Raw genomic sequence first — 20,811 nt, 5'->3', positions numbered from 1 at the left:
TGTGTGTTTTTGTATGTAGGCGTAGAGGTGGAATTGAAATTGTTTGATGTTTTGGAAAATGTGCCTATTTACTTTACTTACTTACAAAAGTGAGATGAGTAGTTCGTTAACCACTTTCCTGTCACCCTATAAATATGAAGCCGGAGCCAACCTAGCATGAATACTGGCAACAGGGTGAAACAGCTAGCCTGGCTCTGTCCGACCTTTACAAAGCCCAAAAATCAACAACTTGTCTTTTTTTAAACTTTGGTTTTTGTATGAATTAAACACACAAGACATTGCTTTAGAAACAAGCTTTAGAGGTGCTGCTAGGCAGATTGTTGGGACAGAGCCTGACTAGCCGTTTCCCCCTGCTATCAGTCTTTATGCTAAGATAACTATCTCTCTCTCTCATTTTATCTATCCTGCTTTCATGTCCACCAAACAAGGCTGGCTCTGTCACCATGACAACATTAGCTACCATATGTGTCCGTCTGGCCCATGCTGTGTCTTTACCAACAAGCCGCATGTAAACCAGGTCGGCCTGGGCCTCTGCTATCAGTGAGGCTTTACCACTCACACAAACAGACACAGGGGTTGCCGCCCAGGTACAGACTAGATCAGACCAAAGGCCAGCTGATAAGAGCAAATAGTGACGAGCGGTTTCTATGGTCTTGGATCACAGGCTGCATTTGGATGTTGTAAAAACAAAGTTTTACCTGTTGGTGCCACTCCAATCCACCTGCAAAAATAAACTGAAACAAAAACGCAGGTGTTTGCTCATGCAGTAAGCTGTCAATCAGAATACTTGTGAATCAGGGCAAGCAGAGCAAGGTATTCAGTCAGGTTTGAAGTAGGTAATGAGAAGTGAAAAGGGGCTAGAGAGTGCCAGTTGGCTTTGGCTAGTACTATTTTCCGCTGTTGGATAAGTTATTTAAAAGTATAATATAAATAATAATGTCAAATATAGTCTGTTAGTACATTAACCAGGGAAGTGAAATATTAGGGTGTTTGTCAGATGTGTAAATGAAAGAGTTTTTGGCTTGTTTAAACCCCCTCTTAGGAACAACTGTACTACACACACAGTACAGACACACACACGCACACACACACGCACACACACACACACACACACACACACACACACACGCAAACCTCTCGCCTCTCTGTGTGTTTATAAAAAGGAGCTTGTCCCACTTTTCCCTCTACTCTGCTCTGCTTTCGTTCAGTAATTTCTCCGGTGTGATAGAGCTAATTTGTGTGAGCTCGGGGAAAATTTGCCGCCCCGCTGCTGTCTTCTTGAAACAAGGTGGAACGAGAGAGGGAAAAGAATCGAGGGGGCAAAAAGAAAAATGGAGAGAAGATGGAGAAGGAGGAGAAGACTGGAGGTAGGTTGTCGGGGAGGAGGGTGGGGGTGCGCAGGTTGCAAGTGGCCATGAAATCACGTGTGCAGATAACCATTTTCTTTACGCATTCTTGTAAAAGGAGCATAAGCATTTGTCCTGTTGGAGGGAAATAAGGAAGTCTATTCAGCGCAGGTGGAGAAAGGAGAGAAGTGAGCTGTGAAATTCAAAGACAGAGAGAACCAGACCTTGGAAAGATAATGAAGAGAGGAAAGGAAGAGATGTGAGTGCCAAGCAGTTTTTAGTGGTTAATGAAAGAGGACAGTAAAAGAATTGTATCTGCTAGCAATTGATTAGGATCAGTGTGAAAGATTTGCCAGAATGGTCTCTGCTCCTATTTTGAGTGTAGAAAGAGACGGAGAGAGAGAGTGAACCAAACTAGGACAAGTCCTGAAAGACCATTGTACTCCTTTTTTTTTTTTTTTTTTTTTTTTGGTCTCCAGTGCATTCAAAACTGCTATCTCACTGTTGCCCTCCCCATCTCTCTCACTTTCTCTTTCTGTCTCTTCCTCTGACTACTTTTCACCTCTGTGTTTCTCTCCTGATAAGGGCCAGTAACCAAGAGAAATTGATCCGCTGTAAACAACAAAGTCAGTGGCCTTTTGTGTCTTAAAGCAAAGGCTATGGGCTGCTGAGGACCTTGAGGGGCAGTTTAAAGCAGTGGCTTTAAGGGCAGAGCCATGCTTTTTCATCTTCAGTGTCTAATGGTGAGCATTTTGCACCTGGGATCCCAGGTAAGGGCAGATGATAACAAGGTTGGAAAGAAAAATGTCAGTCTTGAGCATCAGGATTGAAGAGTACCAGTTTAATGATACACAGTTTCATATTTCGTATATATTTAATCTACTCTTATTTATTACAGATTTATTTAATAATAATACTTTATTAATTATAGATTTATGATAGATCAGACATTCAGCAAAGTTTTAATTTTGTCTGGAGTGAAGAAGAACTGGCTGGGTGGTTCAAAATAATAAAAAAATAATCAGTTTATTGGCATGGTTTAAACCTGGACAAATCACATATTGAATAATTTAACATTGTAAATCGCCCACTGTTCCTCCTCACCCCACGATACAGATCCTCTAGATGAAATATAGTAAAAATAATAAGTTACACACAGCAAAATCAAAGATAAACAGCAAAAACAATAGGTACAAGAAAGTTAAATCAAATCAAAGAAATAGCTTCAACATCGTTAACCAAATATACGTATAAGTTTATAAGTTGGGCAAGTCAAGAGTTGTCCTAGTTAGTTATTGGTTCGATTATCAAAATTAAAAAGTCCAAAAACTTATCTTTATCCCGAAGGTGAATTTTATAAGATTGTAAGATTAAACATAATATCCCTGATGCATCTGACATGAGGTCGAGGTTTTGATCTCTTCCAGTTTAAAAGTATTAGACGTCGGGTCAATAATGCAGTAAAGGCCACCACGTTATATAGCTGTGCAAATCCTGCGTTTCATTTGATAGTTGGTGGTGTGCGAAGATTAATGCTACAGTACCTGTCCACAAGGTGCAGTTAAGCACAAACGGTGAGAGCAGTACGTCAGGATGTGACAAGTGAAAACATGATGGCAGAAAGCAGAAAAGCTGTCGTCACTGCCACTGTTTCTGCTAAGACATTAACTTCGACAACATACTAACTAACATTTTTTTTTTTTTTTTGTGCAAAATCAGAGATTCTCAAGGAAGACACAGTATATCTGCCAATAAGACTCCTGATCCTGTACTGGTGGTCTCTTTTCCCCAAGTATAGAATCTTCATACCACATTGCCCTGAATTTATTGGGACCATTTTGTACATGAGGTGAAACTGTTGTGGTGCAAAAAATTCAGGCAGCAGCCAACTGTGACTGACTGTAACTGGCGGAAAACAAATTTTATAATGGCACTGACAGACAAACTGTATTTAATGTGGATTGTCACATCTGGTCGATAGCTGATCTAAATCCCCAAAATGATCCTTTTTTGTTTTTTTAAAACTGTCCGTCATGAGTTTGACAATGTAATAGGAGTGCAACAAAAATTTGAAAGGGACATGTCTCTACCCGTAGCAAAGGTGGGCTCTTTAATAACGCATAGTTGGCAGAGCACTGATGACCAGTGTGGCTGAATTGACAAGAAAGAAGCTGCAGAAACTCCACAGAAATCTGCAGAAAGCAACACAGTTCTGTTCACTTTGTTTGACTAAGAGGTTGTGTCTGGGAAGTGAAGTACATAAATTCCACAGCAATGAACATTTGACTCCAAAGAACAGACTAAGATAACAAAAACACAAAACTCTTTTAGTTTCACTTGACGTTCAGTACAGGGTTGGCGTCAGAACAAACTGGATTGGTGGGGCATTTGGGTAGACGTGCCGTCAGAGAAATCTATGATGTTAAGGCCTGTACTTGATAATGAGTTTGCTGTAGCCAACCAACACACCAACCCAGAGCAAAAATTTTAAATATGCTCCATTGTCCTTCTTCCACACACAAACACTACACTGTGCACCCTCTCTGCGCAAAATGTAGCCTACGTGCAAGCCACGTCTTTCATTGAGTGTTTGTGTTGAACTTCCAAAGGACGGTGTCTTTCCGCTCCCTCTTAAAAGCTAGCTCCACCAACTGGCCCTTTCTTTTGTGTAGCATCACACGTCTTTAGTCTGAGAAAATGTTTCTCCGAGCGGAGAATGGATTCTCACACATAGCTGTGGAGGCGCCAAATGTTTGAAAGCACACAGGACATTCAGGTACTTTGAGAGGATGTGCTGTGTAGTCCAATCTCCCTCAATTGGCTCTGATCATTTCTGTGAACGAAAAAACTCGTAATCAACTTTTTACTCTCTACCTCAATTATAGGCAATTGTGATGGGTCCATTAAATACTTCACAGCCTTTACATCAAGAAATGTGTCACTTTATGGATTTAATGCGACAAGTACACTAGCTAACTGTGAGTTACACTCACTGAATCTGTGATCCATCTCTCCAAGCACTGAATCAATAGTGTAGTATAGTCTATTAAGTTCTGTGTTCAATAGTTTTCATAACTCCTCATCACAATGGAGTTTATGTACACAAGCTGTTTCACTAGCCACGTTGTGTGAACAGGTCAAGTCCGTTTCTTCTCTCTGTAGAAGCTTGTTTGGTGGATCCAACAGGGCAAAAACAGCGTGGATGAGAAACTGGGCTCGGTCGTCTCTAGTAGGAGTCGCCTCCTTCCTCCACTGTAGCTTCTGTCACCTCACAGCTGAGTCTTATGAGTTCATTTTGCATGTCCTGACAGGTGTATATGGCGTTTTGAGGGATTGTTTTCAAAGCAGAAGCCAATTCACTGTCCTTTTTAATCTTATCGTCCAGTAAGGAGAGGAAAAGTCCAACATGTTATCAAAAGTCTCTATCTTCCTTCGTAAAGGCAACTGGTTTTCCGTCAAAAGCCAGACAACACAGATGAAAGAGGAAACATAATACCTGTTCTTTTTTAATTGGCCTGCATTGACAAGTGTTGAAACACACCTCTCCTGCTCCTTCCACATTGTATAGCAAGAGAAATGGTCTTTTAAAGATTGGTGTTTATGAAATCCACGCTCTCTCGCCACAGCATTTTTCCAGTTACAAAAGCCCACACTCACAAATGCATCGTGTCCGAGACCTTCGAGTGACGCTAGACAGCCGACAGCAAAAACAAAATGCTGCTTCTGCCTTGACCCTGTATTCAAGCCAGTCTCTGTTGATTTGGTTGCATTGGTCTCTGGTCAGAGATCATCTATGACTATAGGTTGTCAGCCACAGCTGGCTCTTACGTTAACTGCTGCATCATGGTTGCTTGCAGAAGGTTCTTGTTCTTCAGAGGTGGCCATGGTGGGTGCATTCACCTTCATTGGTGGAGCTGGAGGAGGCTCTGAAGAAGCAGCACCATGTAGCCGTTTTCTTATATCTATCTTATATCGAAGCGCAGTCTGATAGCTGCTCTAAGCTAGTTACACCAAACATATCACTAAACGCTTTCTAAAGCTTACAACTTCAAATGTAACAGTATGTAAATACCAGTGGGGAGGGTTTTTTCTTCATTTTTGTCTTCATGAATTACATTTATAAAAAAAAAAAAAAAAAAGGTTTTCAGGTTTAAAACGATAAATATGAATAAATGCAAAGTTTGGCGCCAAAGGCTTAGCCTGTGGTTAGGGAGGGCCAGAGTAGTTAATTTGGGTGGAGCATTGTCCCAAAGTGGACTATTTTGATCATGAATTTCACAAGTGGAGATCATGCATCTTAGACACTCCATCCGTAGCCTATCTGTACAGCTCTGTGCCAAGCAACAAAAATCCTCGCAGATGGATGATCCCTTAGGTATTGTTAAATGTGTTGTCCTTGGCTCTTGACATTTAAATGTGTACTAAACCCCCCTGGCAGTATCTACGTAGCGGTTGACAGCAGGGTATTGCTCACTGTTTTTGCGCCTTGCACCTCATTCTAGTCGGTGTGAGCCAGACAATAGGTATGTTTAAATGAAAAGGGGTCTTTCCTATTTGTGTATGAGTCAAAGATGAGTGTGTCTGCCGAGAAGGGAAATGCTGGGGCCCACAGAAAGGGTGGTCTTGCGTTAATGTGGGCTCAGAGACACAAACAGTGTGTGTCGGGACAAGAGAGAGCTGTCTGTGGAAGGGAACTCAGTTTAGGAGACAGTACAGCCAGTGTTCAACAGAGCTGAGGTCCAGGTAAGCTCACTGTATCTTGCGTGTTTGCATGTTTCAATGGAGAGATGGGGGGGGGGGGGGGGGTTCCGTTCATGACTGAGTGTGTGTGTGTGTGTGTGTGTGTGTGTGTGTGTGTGTGTGTGTGTGTATATATATCTGTGTCTTCTGTATGCACTCATACAGTGTCTTTTATCTCCTTTTTGTCCATGTGTGTTTGACTTCTGGCTCGGCTACAACTCTTATTGTTTAGAATGTGATAAGATGTGGGCAACCACTACTGTAGTCTGGTATTACATTGTTGCACACTGCGGCTTAAGTGGACATCTTTGGCATTGCAAATATGCGAAGCATGTGGGTGTTTGGTCTTTCTCTTGCCTTCCCTTTTTTCCCCTTCTTTTCTCCTTCATCCAATTCATTCTCTGTTAAGTTCTCCCAGGTACACGGCTTTAGAGAACATTCCTTTGAGATCTTTATGCCTCACTTCCCATGCCATGTTTAGGTGTGTGTGTGTGGTGTGTGTGTGTGTGTGTGTTTTATTTTCCTCATGAGCCCCTGTGGCACTGGCAGTTGTTGCCAGCAAGTTTGCACGTGTGTTAGTTTTATGTCTACTGTGCTGCTATACTTTATGTTCTTTAATGGAAATTGCCACCAGCAAAATATTGTTAAAGCTGGATAGTAAGATGGTTTACTTTAGCAGCCACTACAGAAGGGAACCAGTTGCCTTGAAGAGAACTATTATATCATAAAAATGGAATTAACTGAGAAATGAAAACAGAAGGGTGATTTAATGTGATACAGGTATATTGGTCCTCTCAGGGAAACTCTGTTCTCTTGCCCCTGAAGAACAGAGGTCAGGGTCTGTAACATTAGGCCTATTAGCAAGGCACATGCTTCTTGGTAACGTGTCTTGAACCTGGACCCTCCTGTTAAACAGACAGTCCCCGTATTTCTTGTGTATACCTGCCCCACTGTCACATTTATGTCATGCTGTGGTAACTGTAATTAAAAGTTTCCAACTTGTATATGGCGTTCACATCACCACAACACGGCGTTCAAATACTTTGTAACGTGAACGTTCTCCTGTTTTAGCATGATAACTTTCCAGAGATGTAAAAGCCATATTATAAGCCTTTAAATACAATAATCTGTATTGCATTTGTATTTCATGGTCTCACCATTACATTAATTCTGGGGTAGGTAATTTACTTAATAAGCATTTTTGTTAGTTGTTGAAGGGGTGGGTATTTTTAATTTGGATACTTTCAAAATCTGTGTCATGCTAATTTCTCTGACATTACCTACCCCAGATTTAAGAACAGGTTTCACTGACTCTTGTAGGTGTGACTCAAGCAATTACTTCATTGCAACTCCCAACTATTACTGCCAAATTATCCTGGTTCAGTAGTGATGGTGGTAATAACAGTGCCAGTCCAGAAATCCACAACACAGATGTTTTGAGTGCAATCCAAAAAGTAGGGATTTCCTACTAAAGAAAATAGTGAGATAATAACACTATTAATTTTGCATGCATGTAGGAGATTAGGCCAGTTAGCTGCTAAATCTGTTAAAGTTTGGCCTCTGTGTTATTGTGAATGTTACATTATACTTTAAGGTCATTTACAGTGTGTGTTTACACGTTCTTCTTTCTTCAGTGTACTTCTGCTTGTGGAAGTATGTAGAGCAAAGAAAATGTTGAAATATGTTTTTGAGCTAGTACGGATCCTGTATTCAGTGCAACCACCAGTTGTTCCCCTGCCTTAGGCCCCATCCACACTACTGCATTTTCGAGACCTTTTGCTACGTTTTCACATCCCGTCCAGACTACAACAATGAAAACAAAGACCTAAAACGGAGAAGTTTAGAAACGCTGCCGACCCTGTTTTGCGCTTCAAAACTCCGGAGTGCGTTTTAGTGAAGACAGGACAAAACAGAGGGCTTTAGAAACGATGACGTAGCCGCTCACGCTCGGCTCTCTGATTTGGTCTTGCAAAGCAGAAACACAATGCTACTGACCAGGTTTTTGACATCATATTTTTGTTAAAATATTCTGTTCCGTGCAAATAACACTCATCTGCCTACACTTGTACTGTGCATGTCGCTGTTTACTTTGCAACAACTCCCAGTCTGTTTTCTGACGCCACACTCCCATGTTACATTCAGTCAGTATACAACAGTCCAAGCTCATTACTGATCCATACAACAAAAAAAAAAGGTCTGATGCTTAGTCTGTATTTATTTATTCTTTCGCCAAATCTTCTGTAACTACGGAATAGACCATCTGCTTCACGATTACACTGGCATGCGCATGCCCAGTGTACCTGAACGGGTCCTAGCTGTGCGTTTTCGTTTTAATGTAGATGGAGATCAACTCCAAAATGCAGCGGAAACGCTGGTGTGGACGGAGGTCGTATTCGTTTTAATTCTCCGTTTGTAAACTAAAACGGAGTAGTGTAGATGGGGCCTTAATGCAGCACAAGAACAGGAAGGAGGAAGCCTGAGTCAGAACAGAGGGTGCGATGTGTCACTGAGTGAGCCAGTCGAGCGTCCAACCCGTTTACATGTTGACAGCACATGACACTGACTGTATCTTCCCCTCAGTCACAGCACACACACACACACACAGGCTGGATCAATAGGCCGATTGTTCCATCGGCTGAGAAACCAGTGGACCTCTGTCATGAGGTATAGGGTGATGAGAGGATGACTCCTGCATGCACTGGTCCACTGTAAAGCAGAATATGGTGGTACCTTGATGTAATAATTATAAACAAGGGATTCCGTAGTTGAGATAAGGGGTTGTGTCTTCTCTTACACCGGTGACATTAAGTATGCTCATACTTTAGAAAATTAAGACAGTTTTCTGTGATTAAGACAATGTTGATCTTTGCTGGAAAGCAATGCAGCAGATTTCTATATCCATCATAGTTGCACAATGGATCACCTCAAAGAGTGGCAGTGTACAGACTGCCAGTCTTTCTTTTAGGCCACGCTAGCGCTCACAGCAATGTCAGCCTGTTAGTCATTTGTTTTTTGTGGTTTGGAGTAAAATGCCTCAGCAACTTTTAGATGGATTGTCAAGAAACATACATTGGTACGTGTATACTTTGTTTTCAGTGCTAAATGGCAAATTATAGCCTGCAAACTCACTAAATTAAAATGAAGAACATAGTAAACCTTATACCTGCTTAGTAACAACATATTAGCATCGTCATTGTGAGCATGTTGGCGCGCTGATGTTAGCTCAAAGCATCGCAGAGCTGCTACTGGCTGTTGTCACAGTATTTTCATCATGTAATCTTGGAAGTTTGGCTTTGGATGCGACGGGTCCACCATGTGAGCGAAGCAGTGGGACTGGTGTTGAGTAATTTACATACAATCCATAAATTATCGCACATTGTAATAAAACCTATTTTACGCTTGTTGAAAAAGCCAACATGTCATTATTGGCTTGTTGTATTGTCCTATTGATCCTCGTTTCCATTGTTCCTTTTGCTGTTGTAGACATTTTGACTCGAGCTCAATCACTCCTGTTTCTATGTTGGTAACAATGTTTTTTTGTGTTTGTGTGTCTACAGATGGATCCCTCCCTAAAGAGCCAAAAGGAGATGTCTCGAGTCAGATAGCAGGTAAAACAAACGTAAACAAACCCAAACACCCTGCACATAGTGATTCAAAAATGTGCAGCTATTTTTCCATCCTCCCCATATCTGTTTTTTATTTTGTGTTCATGGCGATGGTAGAAGAGAATTGCTTTTTTTTTATTATAGTAGAAATAACCACACTCAAGATTAAAACTTCACTGTTCCCAGTGACAAAGACAGTTGTCACCATAATGTCACACATCTCCCCGACTCCCCTTTCCTCTTTGTCTCCACCGCTCTTTCTCCTCCCTCTCCCCCGGCCATCACATACCATGTTCCCCGCCCTGTGATTGGCTACCGGTGTCTAGCATTCATCTCTGTAGTGACAGCAGGCTCTCCATGATGAGTTGCGATGGACGATGTCTGTAGCTTTCGTTCTCCCTGCTTTTTTCCCCCCAGCCTTCTGTCCATTATCTTTTGATTTTAGATTTGATTTCCGGTTGCTTCTGCCGTCTCCTCCATTATGATTTATTCACCCAATTTGCCATTCGCTCATCCTAAAATGACCTTTTGTCTTAGTCATACTTGATCTTTCTGTTTTTTAGTAATACAGCATTGACCAATCCAAAAATATGTATGTTATGATGCTTTGTTCCTGCGTAAAAGATGGTTGATAGTCAGTAAAAGAGGGTTGATATCTAGGGTTGATAGTCAGTTTCCTGCCTCTGATGTGACATTTTAAGGAGACATGTGGCCACTTTGATATTTAAGATTACTACTCCCCTGTGCTTCAGTGAGAAGTTTTAATGTTTTATGAACCAGGCTTTCTAGTCTGAAAAGTACACACACACACACACACACACACACACACACACACACACACACACACACACACACACAAATAATTGACTTTTAGTAACTCTAGTCCAAATCTATCAGCCTTAAAAAAATCAGAACCCTCAAACCCTAGATATAAAGGAGGACAGTGAGTTGGCAGGTTGCTCTGATGCCCTGGGGCCCTGATGGAGACAGCTCTAGCGCCAGCAAAAAAAGGCACTGAAAACAACTTGAATTCAATTATATCTAGACAATACTTGGCTTCATTGCTACTGTTTGGCCTGTCTGCAAAACATTGTCCGGGCAGTGCGTTCCTTAAGCTTCCTGGTGCTTGCCAGTTATCACTTCCTGGTTTAGAGGAGGGATGGGGGATTAGCCCTGTCCATCTGCTGGCCTTGCCTTCACAGCCACTGGTCTGACTGGGTGGCTGTAGAGTAGGTTGCAATGTGTGTATGTGTGTGTGTGTGTGTGTGGTGGGGTGGGGGGGTTCTGTTATGTAATGATGTTAATGTCTTTGGACCTTGACAGATGTGCTGAAGAGTGCTTTGCAAGGAGGCTTGTGCATTTCCATCACGGTTTCTCTTTCAGTTTTTTTTTTTCTGTCTGCCCAGTAGTTTTGGTTAAAATGCTGAACCACTCCCAACATTATTGAATTGAATTTGTGTAATTCGTTGGTAATCAGGTGCTTTCTGCAAGCTGAAATTTCATTTCATAGTCATCTCCAGATGGCGTGTTGGTCCTAAAGCAGATAAAGGTGTCAAGCAGTTGACTGCATTTTGCCCTGAATCTCAATTGATGACTGAGAAGAGTGGACGTATTTACAACACTGAAAAAACACGTAAAATAAAATACAGTGTTTTTTTTCCCCCTCTCTATCATAATAGTATCAGATTTTTGTGCATAAATCTTATTGTCGCCTACTGTGCTTTTTCTCTGTCTCGTCCCGGTTTGTCAGAATGAGATCAGGTGGCATTAACAGACCCGGACGAATGAACTCTTGGCACCAATAACAAGCCGTCTTTTCTCTATTCCCTCTCTTTATGTCTTTCTATTCTCCCTCCTCTCACTCCCCTCTTCCCCTGCTGTGTTTGGGTCGCTGGGGTAACCCTGGCCTGTTTCTCGCTCGGTTAGCCTACCCTGCTATTAGAGGTCTGGACGGATGGAGAGAACAGAAAGAGGCGGAGGTAAAGGAAAGATGGGGCGCTCTCTGTCGCTCTCTCCCAGGCCAAAACTCAGATTTGGGGACAAAAAAAGGAAAATGGGGCAGGACATGGAGCGTCTGAGTGGACTGGAAACAAACACCCACCCTGTGCTGTTTAATCACTTACGCTGTCAGCTCGGTGTGTCAAGATAATGATACCCCCTTTTCATCGGCGGGGCCTGATTTTTAATGCAGCATGAAATACGTGCTGCACAAATTGCACCTTTTCGTCTGCGCTGTCAGTCTTGGATGAGACCAGACTGTTAGCTAGAGAAATCATTCCAGTGGTGTTGGGAAGTTTTCACACAACAAGTTAAGGGGTGTCAGGCTTTAAAATGTAGTGAAACCTGCCTCCCTTTGCCTTAAAGAGCTGCTAGCAGAGAGTTTTAGTGGCTAATAATGCAGTGCAGGCTTCCCTACCCCAATGAGACTACAATTTGGGTCGGAACACTGAATATTTATGTAAAGAAATTGGAACATTCACAAAGTGAATTAACATAAATGGCAAATAAAAATATGGGTACATATTGGGTTGTAATCCCATGTTCTTTCTTGTTAACCAGTTATCACCCTTGTGTGTATAGTGGCATAGCCTGTGCCAGCTGTGCCCACAGTAGGTGCATTGTTAGAGTGCCACAGCTGTGTCTGATCACAACAGCCAATCAGATCAGCCCCTCTTGTTTCATCACTGTCCACAAGGGCAACACCCTCCTGTGCTGCAGCCAATCAAAGCTGCTCCTCTAGGACCAAGAGGGTGGTCGACAGCTGCCTTTAGGCCTATGGCAGCCAGACAGGAGGGGACGTGTAAGACAAAGTTGCTGGCTGTTTTAAAAAAAAAAAAAAACCCACAAGGAACATAAAAGCAATTGTAATGTTTGTGACACGAATGAAAGAAGATGGAAGAAGAGTCAACAAATACAGTGTGGCAGATGAGACAAGCGAGTAAGATGAAGAAGGAAACATAATGAAATTGAATTGAAATCTTTTAACATCCTCTGCCTCTGTTTCAGACACAGGAAAAATGACACCTGCATCACTCACTTACACACATGTATCTGTCACCCTCTTCTAATTTCTATTTATTGCAGCCTTTTAAATACACAGTAGTATTGCAGAACCACAAAAGACAGGGATTCATGTTTTGGCATTACGTAGAGTGTCAGAAAAGTCTGTGATCACTGAAAAAGGATCATTCTTCTCCCAGAGCGTGCTCAACATTACCAGCACCAACTTCCGCATTTTCAGACAGTAGTACCACATTTCTTTGTATCTTGTAAAACTCATCCAGGTTAACAGTAATTGACTGTATACTAACCGCCTCCCCCGCACAGTGACACACCACTGACAAGGGAAGACGTTACTTCTCTCTGTGATTATGCCCATCTGCTAGCTAAAGTTATCAAACAACAGTTTTCATTTGCATCGCTAAAGTTGTACTAACTTAATTACATGTCCGGCAGAAAAACAGGCAACGTCAGCGCCGCTTTTATCCTGCATCAGCACCTTCCACATGGGAAAATCCACAACAATTATAACCTTGATTTCTGCCATTATCTTTCCGTACTTTGTCTGGCTTCTTCGTGTTTTCGCTTCTTTGAGGACGAAGATCCAAACGCTTGTGCTTAATAATACGTGTGGTCTTCTAATTTCACTTCTCATCTTACTTCTAATAAACCAGATGACTACTCAGACTGTATATTATTATTATTACTTCTTCTTCATACGCGTTCAACGTAGTGATGAGTGTCTACACTGCCAGAATTATACAAAAAGAAGAACAAGTAGTGACGAAACACGCTCTGTAGCACCGTTTGTCCGTTTTCGGCTACTATAGAAACAAGGTGACACGACATGGCAACCTACATGTAAGGGGGACCCGCATTTATGTAGAACTGGCTCATTCTAAGGTAAAAAAAATAATTCATTATGTAAGGTGTTTAAACACCACCGAAAGCATCATTTATCACGATTGATGAACCTCACAAAGAATATTATCGTTTTTCAACAGTACTTTCAAAAGACCCACAAGCTTTATCTGGAAATGTACAAAGTAAGTTACAGTGACTAATGAATAGAGTCTGCAGCTTCTCAAGATTAAAGCAGAGCTATCGTGTGTAACGTCGTTTCACATAGTTTGGGAGCATTTAGGTTGCAATTTTTGTATAAAATGAATTTGAGTCCAAAATACATTTAAATCGATATATTCAATGTAAAGGGTCAAAATCAAATTAATTCCGTTTAAGAGTTTCCCCACAGTGAAACATTCAGGAATACAATAAGCATGCAGTCAAATAAAACTACACTGGCCAGGATCTGTTCTTTCCTAACCCAGCTTTCTAGAGCGTCTGTGATCAGGATGTAGGTCAGGCGTCCAGGTCATGGACGCCCTATTCCTGTCCACTCCCTCTGCCTCAAGGAATTCCTGCCATTCCCACACATCCCTCAGCAAGGAATTTCTGGCACGCTTTGAATGTGGGAAGTCCGCAGTTATGCAGGGATGCTCACACATGTGCACAGTTCTGGTTTCTCTTGACCCACAACAGCTGGTTTAGAACCGATTTGTCCAAATCAGCTGCCGGGGAGTCATTATGAGATTATGCCTGTATGTAACTGCTGTTTAATCAGATAAGGAAGATGCCGTGTGTGTGTGTGTGTGTGTGTGTGTGTGTGTGTGTGTGTGTGGTATGTTGACAACTTTTCCCCTCCCTTTGCTGACTGACTGTACCACTCGTCCCATCTGTCGTGGTCCAGACAGCTGTTGCATACTGTCTTTTTTTTTTTTTTTTTTTTCACAGAAACACACATGCTCTAACCCCTCCCTTTGCTATTTGTCTCAATCTCTATGGTGCAGTCTTGTCGTTGTGTTTTTGAGTAAACTGCTTTGTTGTATCAGCCAGTCAAATGCCCACTTGACCTTTGGAGGCTACAAGTCTCAAGCGTCTGAGGTGTGAGTTGACTGTTGACATATTCTGACACACAGACACACGACCCTGTAACAGTCCTGACCTGGAATGAAGAAGTGACTTATGTTGTGGTGGTTTCCACACAGCAAAGGATGATGGACATTTCTGGCATTTCCCTCTCATCCCTTGCCCTTTTCACGCTGAGGAGTGTAGCCATATCAGTGGTTACTGCGTTTCAACGCTAGCCCCTTCACACAGGACCAGTGACCCACAAAATTGTCGATTCGGAAAGGTTTATCTAGTAAACGTACATTACTGTCATATGGGACAGACAAGCGTTCTGGAAAATACTGTTCACCTCTGCATTTGGAGAATAAATTCTTCTTGGGAATCCAAGGCTTTGCAATGGGCGCCTCTGAATTTTTTAATTTAGACATCGGCAACAAGGTAATGACCTCATCAGCTGTAGCTAATGGCTTATTCATTATAAATAAAATGAGGAATGTCATGAAATTTCATATTCTGGTGTTTACCACAGTTTGTCATTGTACTTCATCACTGGCGGGTAAACATTGACTACTTGTTATTTACCTTTCATTTAGCGTGCCCAGCAACTTCATGCATCATGGCACTCAGAATGAATCCAAAACAGAAAGTTCCTTGGTAGACCTAATTTACCTCGGTGGGCTGCTCTCTTATTGTCAGTGTGTGGGAAATGTTCACCCAGCATGGCTATGTTTGCAGATCCATTTCTAAAGCCATTATTTCAACATCACAACTTGATCATGTCATTGTTTTCAAGATAAAGTAAGGTAAAGATAAAGTTTTGTGGTGGTTGTATTTGTTTTGAAGCCAGTTTTGCTAACATAATGATGAAATTATGCTGTTTTCCTAAGATGTCATATTGTTTAGCCGTGTCAAAGCATGTTTTTGTGGTGTTGCCTGCAGTGGAGCTACCCAGCACCACTGATTACAGTAGAAACTGTTAATCAACCACTGTTTCAGAATGATCAGTTCTGCAGGACATATTAGAGGTAGTCTCTTGAAAGGTTGCAACTAATAAATATTTTCATTATCTGCTGATTATTTAGTTGATTCATTGTTTGTCTATAAAATGTCAGAAAATAGTGAAGACAACTGTACACCATAATGATAATGTTGTGACCTCTAGATATAATGGGTTGGAAAAAATGCGAGGGCTTTGTACTCAGGCCTTAACACTTTGTGGCACATATTCAGACACATGCACATATTAATCTTTATGATGGTTTCTGGGCTAAATTGCTAAATGTTTATACACGAAGAGACATACAGATGTGTAAGCTGCCCAGCACAACCTCAGTCTACAACTGTTTGCCACTGAGTGGCTCCACTGGAGCAACAGAAGGGAAGGAAAGACTGACGTGTATTTGATGTTATGTCTAACCCTCTCCTACTCTATAAGGGTTTCCCCCATCAATCCCGAGTCTCCCTCCTGATCCTAAGCAGCTTCTCAGGGTGTGTACATGCCGTGCAGGCATATTATAATGATTGCCCCTCCTAGACATTGAGGATTACCTCCAGGAACCTGTCTTTCCAAAAGACATGCAGATTAGCAGCTCATCTAATGCGGCATGAGGTGTATCTACACTGTGCGCTGGTGTGCACTGAAACAGACTACAATAATAGCTGTGTTTCTGCTCGGAAATGTTTGCACCAGCTTTTCCATGTGGATGTGTAGACAACACCAAAATGGGTGGTTTTGGTTGTCTGCTGGATTGGAATATCTTCCCTCAGGAATCCCAGGATTAGCCTCAGCTGCTCCGACTCTCTGCCCATAGTGGATTGAGATCCCTTCAGCACATCGGCCCATCACTCTATCATTAGCTGGTGGTAGCAACGGGCTACGTTTCCCCATCAGCAAACAAAGCCAAATCTGCAGCAATTTATGGATTTTTTTTTTTTGTTTGTTTTACAATTTATGGAAGAATTATCAAGCATGACTTGCTGGGCAACCAATCACAAGTGGCGGTATGTCCAGACAGGCTCCGCCCTCATCCAGCTGACAGGTACAATGCTAAGTCTGGTGGTGTGTGGCAATTACAGATCTACCATTAGGTCATCACGCTTCTTTCCTTTTCCTACTCGTCCTCCTTATCCCTCATTTGCCCCCAATGGCCGATTGCTTTAAATGAAGTGAAAACACAGTTGAAAATAAAGGAAGAACCAAGTTAAAGGAAAAGAGGGCTGGACTAATAGAAAAGGGAATTAAAGGAAAGAAAGGTGATAGAAATGATTGTGTATCTGACAGCGATGACAGTCATTACATCTCTCTTTTCCTTCCTCTTCTGTTTGTCTGTCCACCTGTCATATCCTCTGTGTGTGTATGTGTGTGTGTGTGTGACCTGGCCACTCTATATTTAGCTGCTGTGCCACTTTCTCCTGTCCCAGAGCACAGGCAAGTGATGTGTCTGTGTGGTTTAAACTTACCTTTTGTGTACTGGAGGTTGTACTGTAAACTTTCATTGTCAGGCTAAAAGATGTCATCACATTCAGATACCTCCAGATACCATGCCATTTAGAAGCAGAAAATGCCCTAGCGATTATGCACTAATATGTATTCACACAGGATAAAATCACAGATTTGTTATCATCATACAAGTGGCAAAAACACCGGTTGGTCCACTAACAGTTGAATTAACAATCCAGTTGCATTTTTGTGGATGCAACAACTTCCTGCAATTTTGATGCAGGAGATCGTTAGCTGAGGTAGAAGGAAAGAAATAATTGTTACTGGAATGCCCTGAATAGAGTGATGATGTCTGTCAGTGTATCCAAGGATGTGACCTTTCAGATAATTGTTGGATTGTGACATTTAAAGAGGAAGAAAAGGAGGATTTGGAAGGAGGGGGTTTGTGGGTTAAAAATGTGTGTGTGTGTGTGTGTGTGTGTGTGTGTATCTGGGCTTACCATAATTGACTGTACAGTACCTGTACTACAGTCTCTCGCTCGCTCGCTCTCGCTCTCTCTCTCTCGTAGTGGTTTTCTGCTTGTCATCTAGTCAACATGAGGTTTTTTATTATGCTGCTGCAGCCGTCCGATTGGCTGGCTGCCAGGAAACATCAAAGCTTGTCTTTGCTTTAGAAGATGAATCACGCCATGGTGAAAAGATGCTGAATCATCATCCATTTGTGTTCCTTTACCCTCAACATGCACCAGTAATGAAGCACTAATGTTTTGTAGCCTGTGTAGAGCTGTAATGTTTAGTTGCTTGATTGATTAGTCGATCGTCAGATAAATAATGGGCAACTAGGTCTGGGCGCTGTACGGAATATATTGATGAATTTGCGATACAGCAGATTAGTGGTCGGCCGATATGAGTTTTTCAATGGCTGATGCCGATATTTAGAGAGCAGGGCGGCCAAAGGCTGATCTATAATGCCGATATCAAAGCAAAGAAAATTCCATTATTCCATGCAGTACAATCTAATACATGTTATCTTACAACATGTAACATGTTGTTTTAGATGGAATTTTAATGAATGAAACAGAAACATACATGGGCTATGCTTTAGATTTCAGATCATGACTGGTGTTTAATGGAAAGTGAGTGGTCATTCAACTGCATTATTCTCTACAGTACATCTAACACAAGGCAGTAATGGTTTTAGATAAGATTTGCTGTCATTTAGGATGAGAGAAACTTTTTCACTACTTTCCCAAAACTCACAAGGGGGAGCGCTAACATTGTTCCACAGCAGCCACACTGACAAGGCTGCCTGCAGATCTTTCCACAGATATTTTTTGTTTATTGGCCTTGTGAGTGCAGGCATCTGCCGCTGCTGATTATCTCAAAATGAATTTGTCTTTTTCTATAGCAGATGACCATATTAATATTCGAGTTTTCAGTGTTTCCGCTGGTCGCTAGGGGGGGAGATTGTTACTGCTACATTTTACCTCTGTAGATGTTTAAGGTTGAGCAAATTTTAACTATTTGATATACTGTTGGGTAGCTTAAGTGTATAATTTTCTACAAAATCATCATATTTGCACTATGTGAGAAAATACAGTATTATTTTAGAAAAATAAATTTTTCACAATTTCCTGACCTTTTAAGAAAGTAAACAATTAAGCAATACATTGAAAAATAATCCCTGGTTAATCCAAAATGAAAAGTGTTTGTTGCAGCCCCTTGCTCATTAGTGTCTAGTAGATTCATGTAGGGTTTATTTTCTCATTCAAATATTCGATCTATAAAATGTCTAGAAAATGGAAATAAATAATTTCCTAAAACCCAATGTGATGTCTTCAAATTGTTTGTTTAGCCCAAAAGATATGCCCTTTTCTATCACATAAGGTAAAGAAAATCAAAATGTTCAAAAATGACTTCAACAGCTAATTATCAAGAGTTGCTAAATATTTTTTCAATGAAAAGAATACTCTTCGTTCTCCGTGGCACATTATTTGAACCTAGAGCAGTCAATTATCTTTTTCTTTCTTTTTTTGTTATTAGCAAGAACAGTTCATCTGATTATCAGATTTTTCTCACCAATTAATAATTAAATTCACTTTTCAAGCAAAACTTGCAAAGATTAAGTGGTTATAGCTTCTCAAATGTGAGCATTTGCAGACATGATTGAGCTAAAAACAATTGATACGCTCATCAATAATGAAACTAATTATGAGTAGCGGTCTAATTTGACTCCCTTGCTGTCTCCATAGAGAGTGAGATCTGGTCCATGTATGGCTCCCAGAAATAGAGGCAGAGCAGGAGCTCTCTGTCTGCATTAACCTCCTCTCATGTTTCATCTATTAAGAACTACAAGCTCACTCTCTACAGGAGCGCAGTGGGAAATGTAGTTGATCATGCCAATTTGTTTTTTGTGGCACCCTGAGGGACGTTGGGGGACAAATGAGAGGAGGAAAGGAGAGTAAAAATAGAGACAAGCCCTGATTCTCGTCCATCTCCTCCGGTGGCAGAAATAGAATTAGCATCTCATTAGTATACAGTCATAAATACAACGGCATGCTGAGAGCAGACGCTGAGGTACAATTCACTACGAGTGCCTGAGAGGGGTGTGTGGATCTGTGGGTGTGAGGGTTTGCATCATAACAATAGTAGAAGGCCAACAGAGAGATCACTGCTTCCCTTGGACTCAAAACAATTTGTGAGCGCGTGTGTGTGTCTAATCAGTTCACCTCTACCACTACAAGACACAGTAGATGTATGTAGAGACAGGAAATATATTCCATCATCTTTTCTTTCTCTCTTTTTTTCTTTCTGTCTCTGAATAGTTCAGAGCGCACACTTTGATATCTGTCTGTTAAATACAGTATGCTGCCACAGCCAGCAGTCAGGTTGCTTAGCTTAGCACAAAGACTGGAAAGGGGGCCAACAAGGGGGCCCTTTTGAGATATAGCATGTTAACTGGTCAGCTATGGAAGTGCTGGTAGGCAGATTTTGTTAGAATTGGACAGAACCAGGCTAGATGTTTTCCTAGCCTTTATGCTAAACTAAGCTAACTGGCTCCCAAAATGTCAAACGTTTCCTTTAATTTTAGTCTAATTTGTGTAAAACATATAAAAAGCTTACCTTAATGAATGTTTACGATAACCTGTATTGGAAAACGGAGTAGGAATCTTTCTCTAACAACCAGGTCGAGGATGAAAAAGTTAAGAAAGTCAGTGAGACGCAGAAGGTCAAAGACAGAACAACAGAAAAAGAGACACTTGGGGAGTATGACTTGTCTGAGTCATCAGTCACACAAACCAGACCTCTGTTCAGTCTCAAGGACAAAATCTGGGCCCATTCTATCCATGTGTGTGTGTGTGTTGAAGTTGAGATGTGAGTTTAATCACATCAGGGACTTGTATGTGTGCTACTTGAACAGATTTTCACTTATTGAATATCTCCCGACAGCCATCCGTTCACTCCTGACAGAATATTAGCATCACAACGGGAGGAAATTTTGGCACCCACAGACCCGGGAGATCCAGTTTGACATTTATAGGGTGACAATTTATAGTTGAGATTATTGCTGTGGGCGTTTTTTTTGCATCAGTTCTCATGCTAGCAATGCAGTTCTTCTTCCGTTTATTCCATACAGACCAGTATATAAAACACATCAGTCCTTGTGTGAAGTGCCAGAGGATTTTTCCCAAGAAAGAGCCACAGTTATTAGAAAGCCAGTGTTGAGAAAATGTTAAAGCATTTTATTAAGCAACTAAAAGTTCCCACCACT

General features: G+C 41.4%; 1 protein-coding gene across 6 annotated transcripts in view; it reads left to right on the top strand.

Moving 5' to 3' along the window:
• Window positions 1-20,811, top strand: part of trioa (trio Rho guanine nucleotide exchange factor a) — a 75,465-nt gene that overhangs the window by 8,879 nt on the left and 45,775 nt on the right. For all 6 annotated transcript variants that reach the window (XM_038724494.1, XM_038724493.1, XM_038724490.1 and 3 more), the window contains exon 2: window positions 9,644-9,694. In XM_038724494.1, the coding sequence (XP_038580422.1) occupies window positions 9,644-9,694 (51 nt within the window). The remainder of the gene's footprint in view (window positions 1-9,643; window positions 9,695-20,811) is intronic.

Source organism: Micropterus salmoides, unplaced genomic scaffold (genome assembly GCF_014851395.1).
Source record: "Micropterus salmoides isolate LMB-PRFRI ecotype aquatic unplaced genomic scaffold, ASM1485139v1 Ms_hic_scaffold_17, whole genome shotgun sequence".
Lineage (NCBI taxonomy): Eukaryota > Metazoa > Chordata > Actinopteri > Centrarchiformes > Centrarchidae > Micropterus > Micropterus salmoides.
The sequence above is the reverse complement of the archived record's forward strand: the minus strand, read 5'-3'. Positions and strand labels throughout refer to the sequence as shown.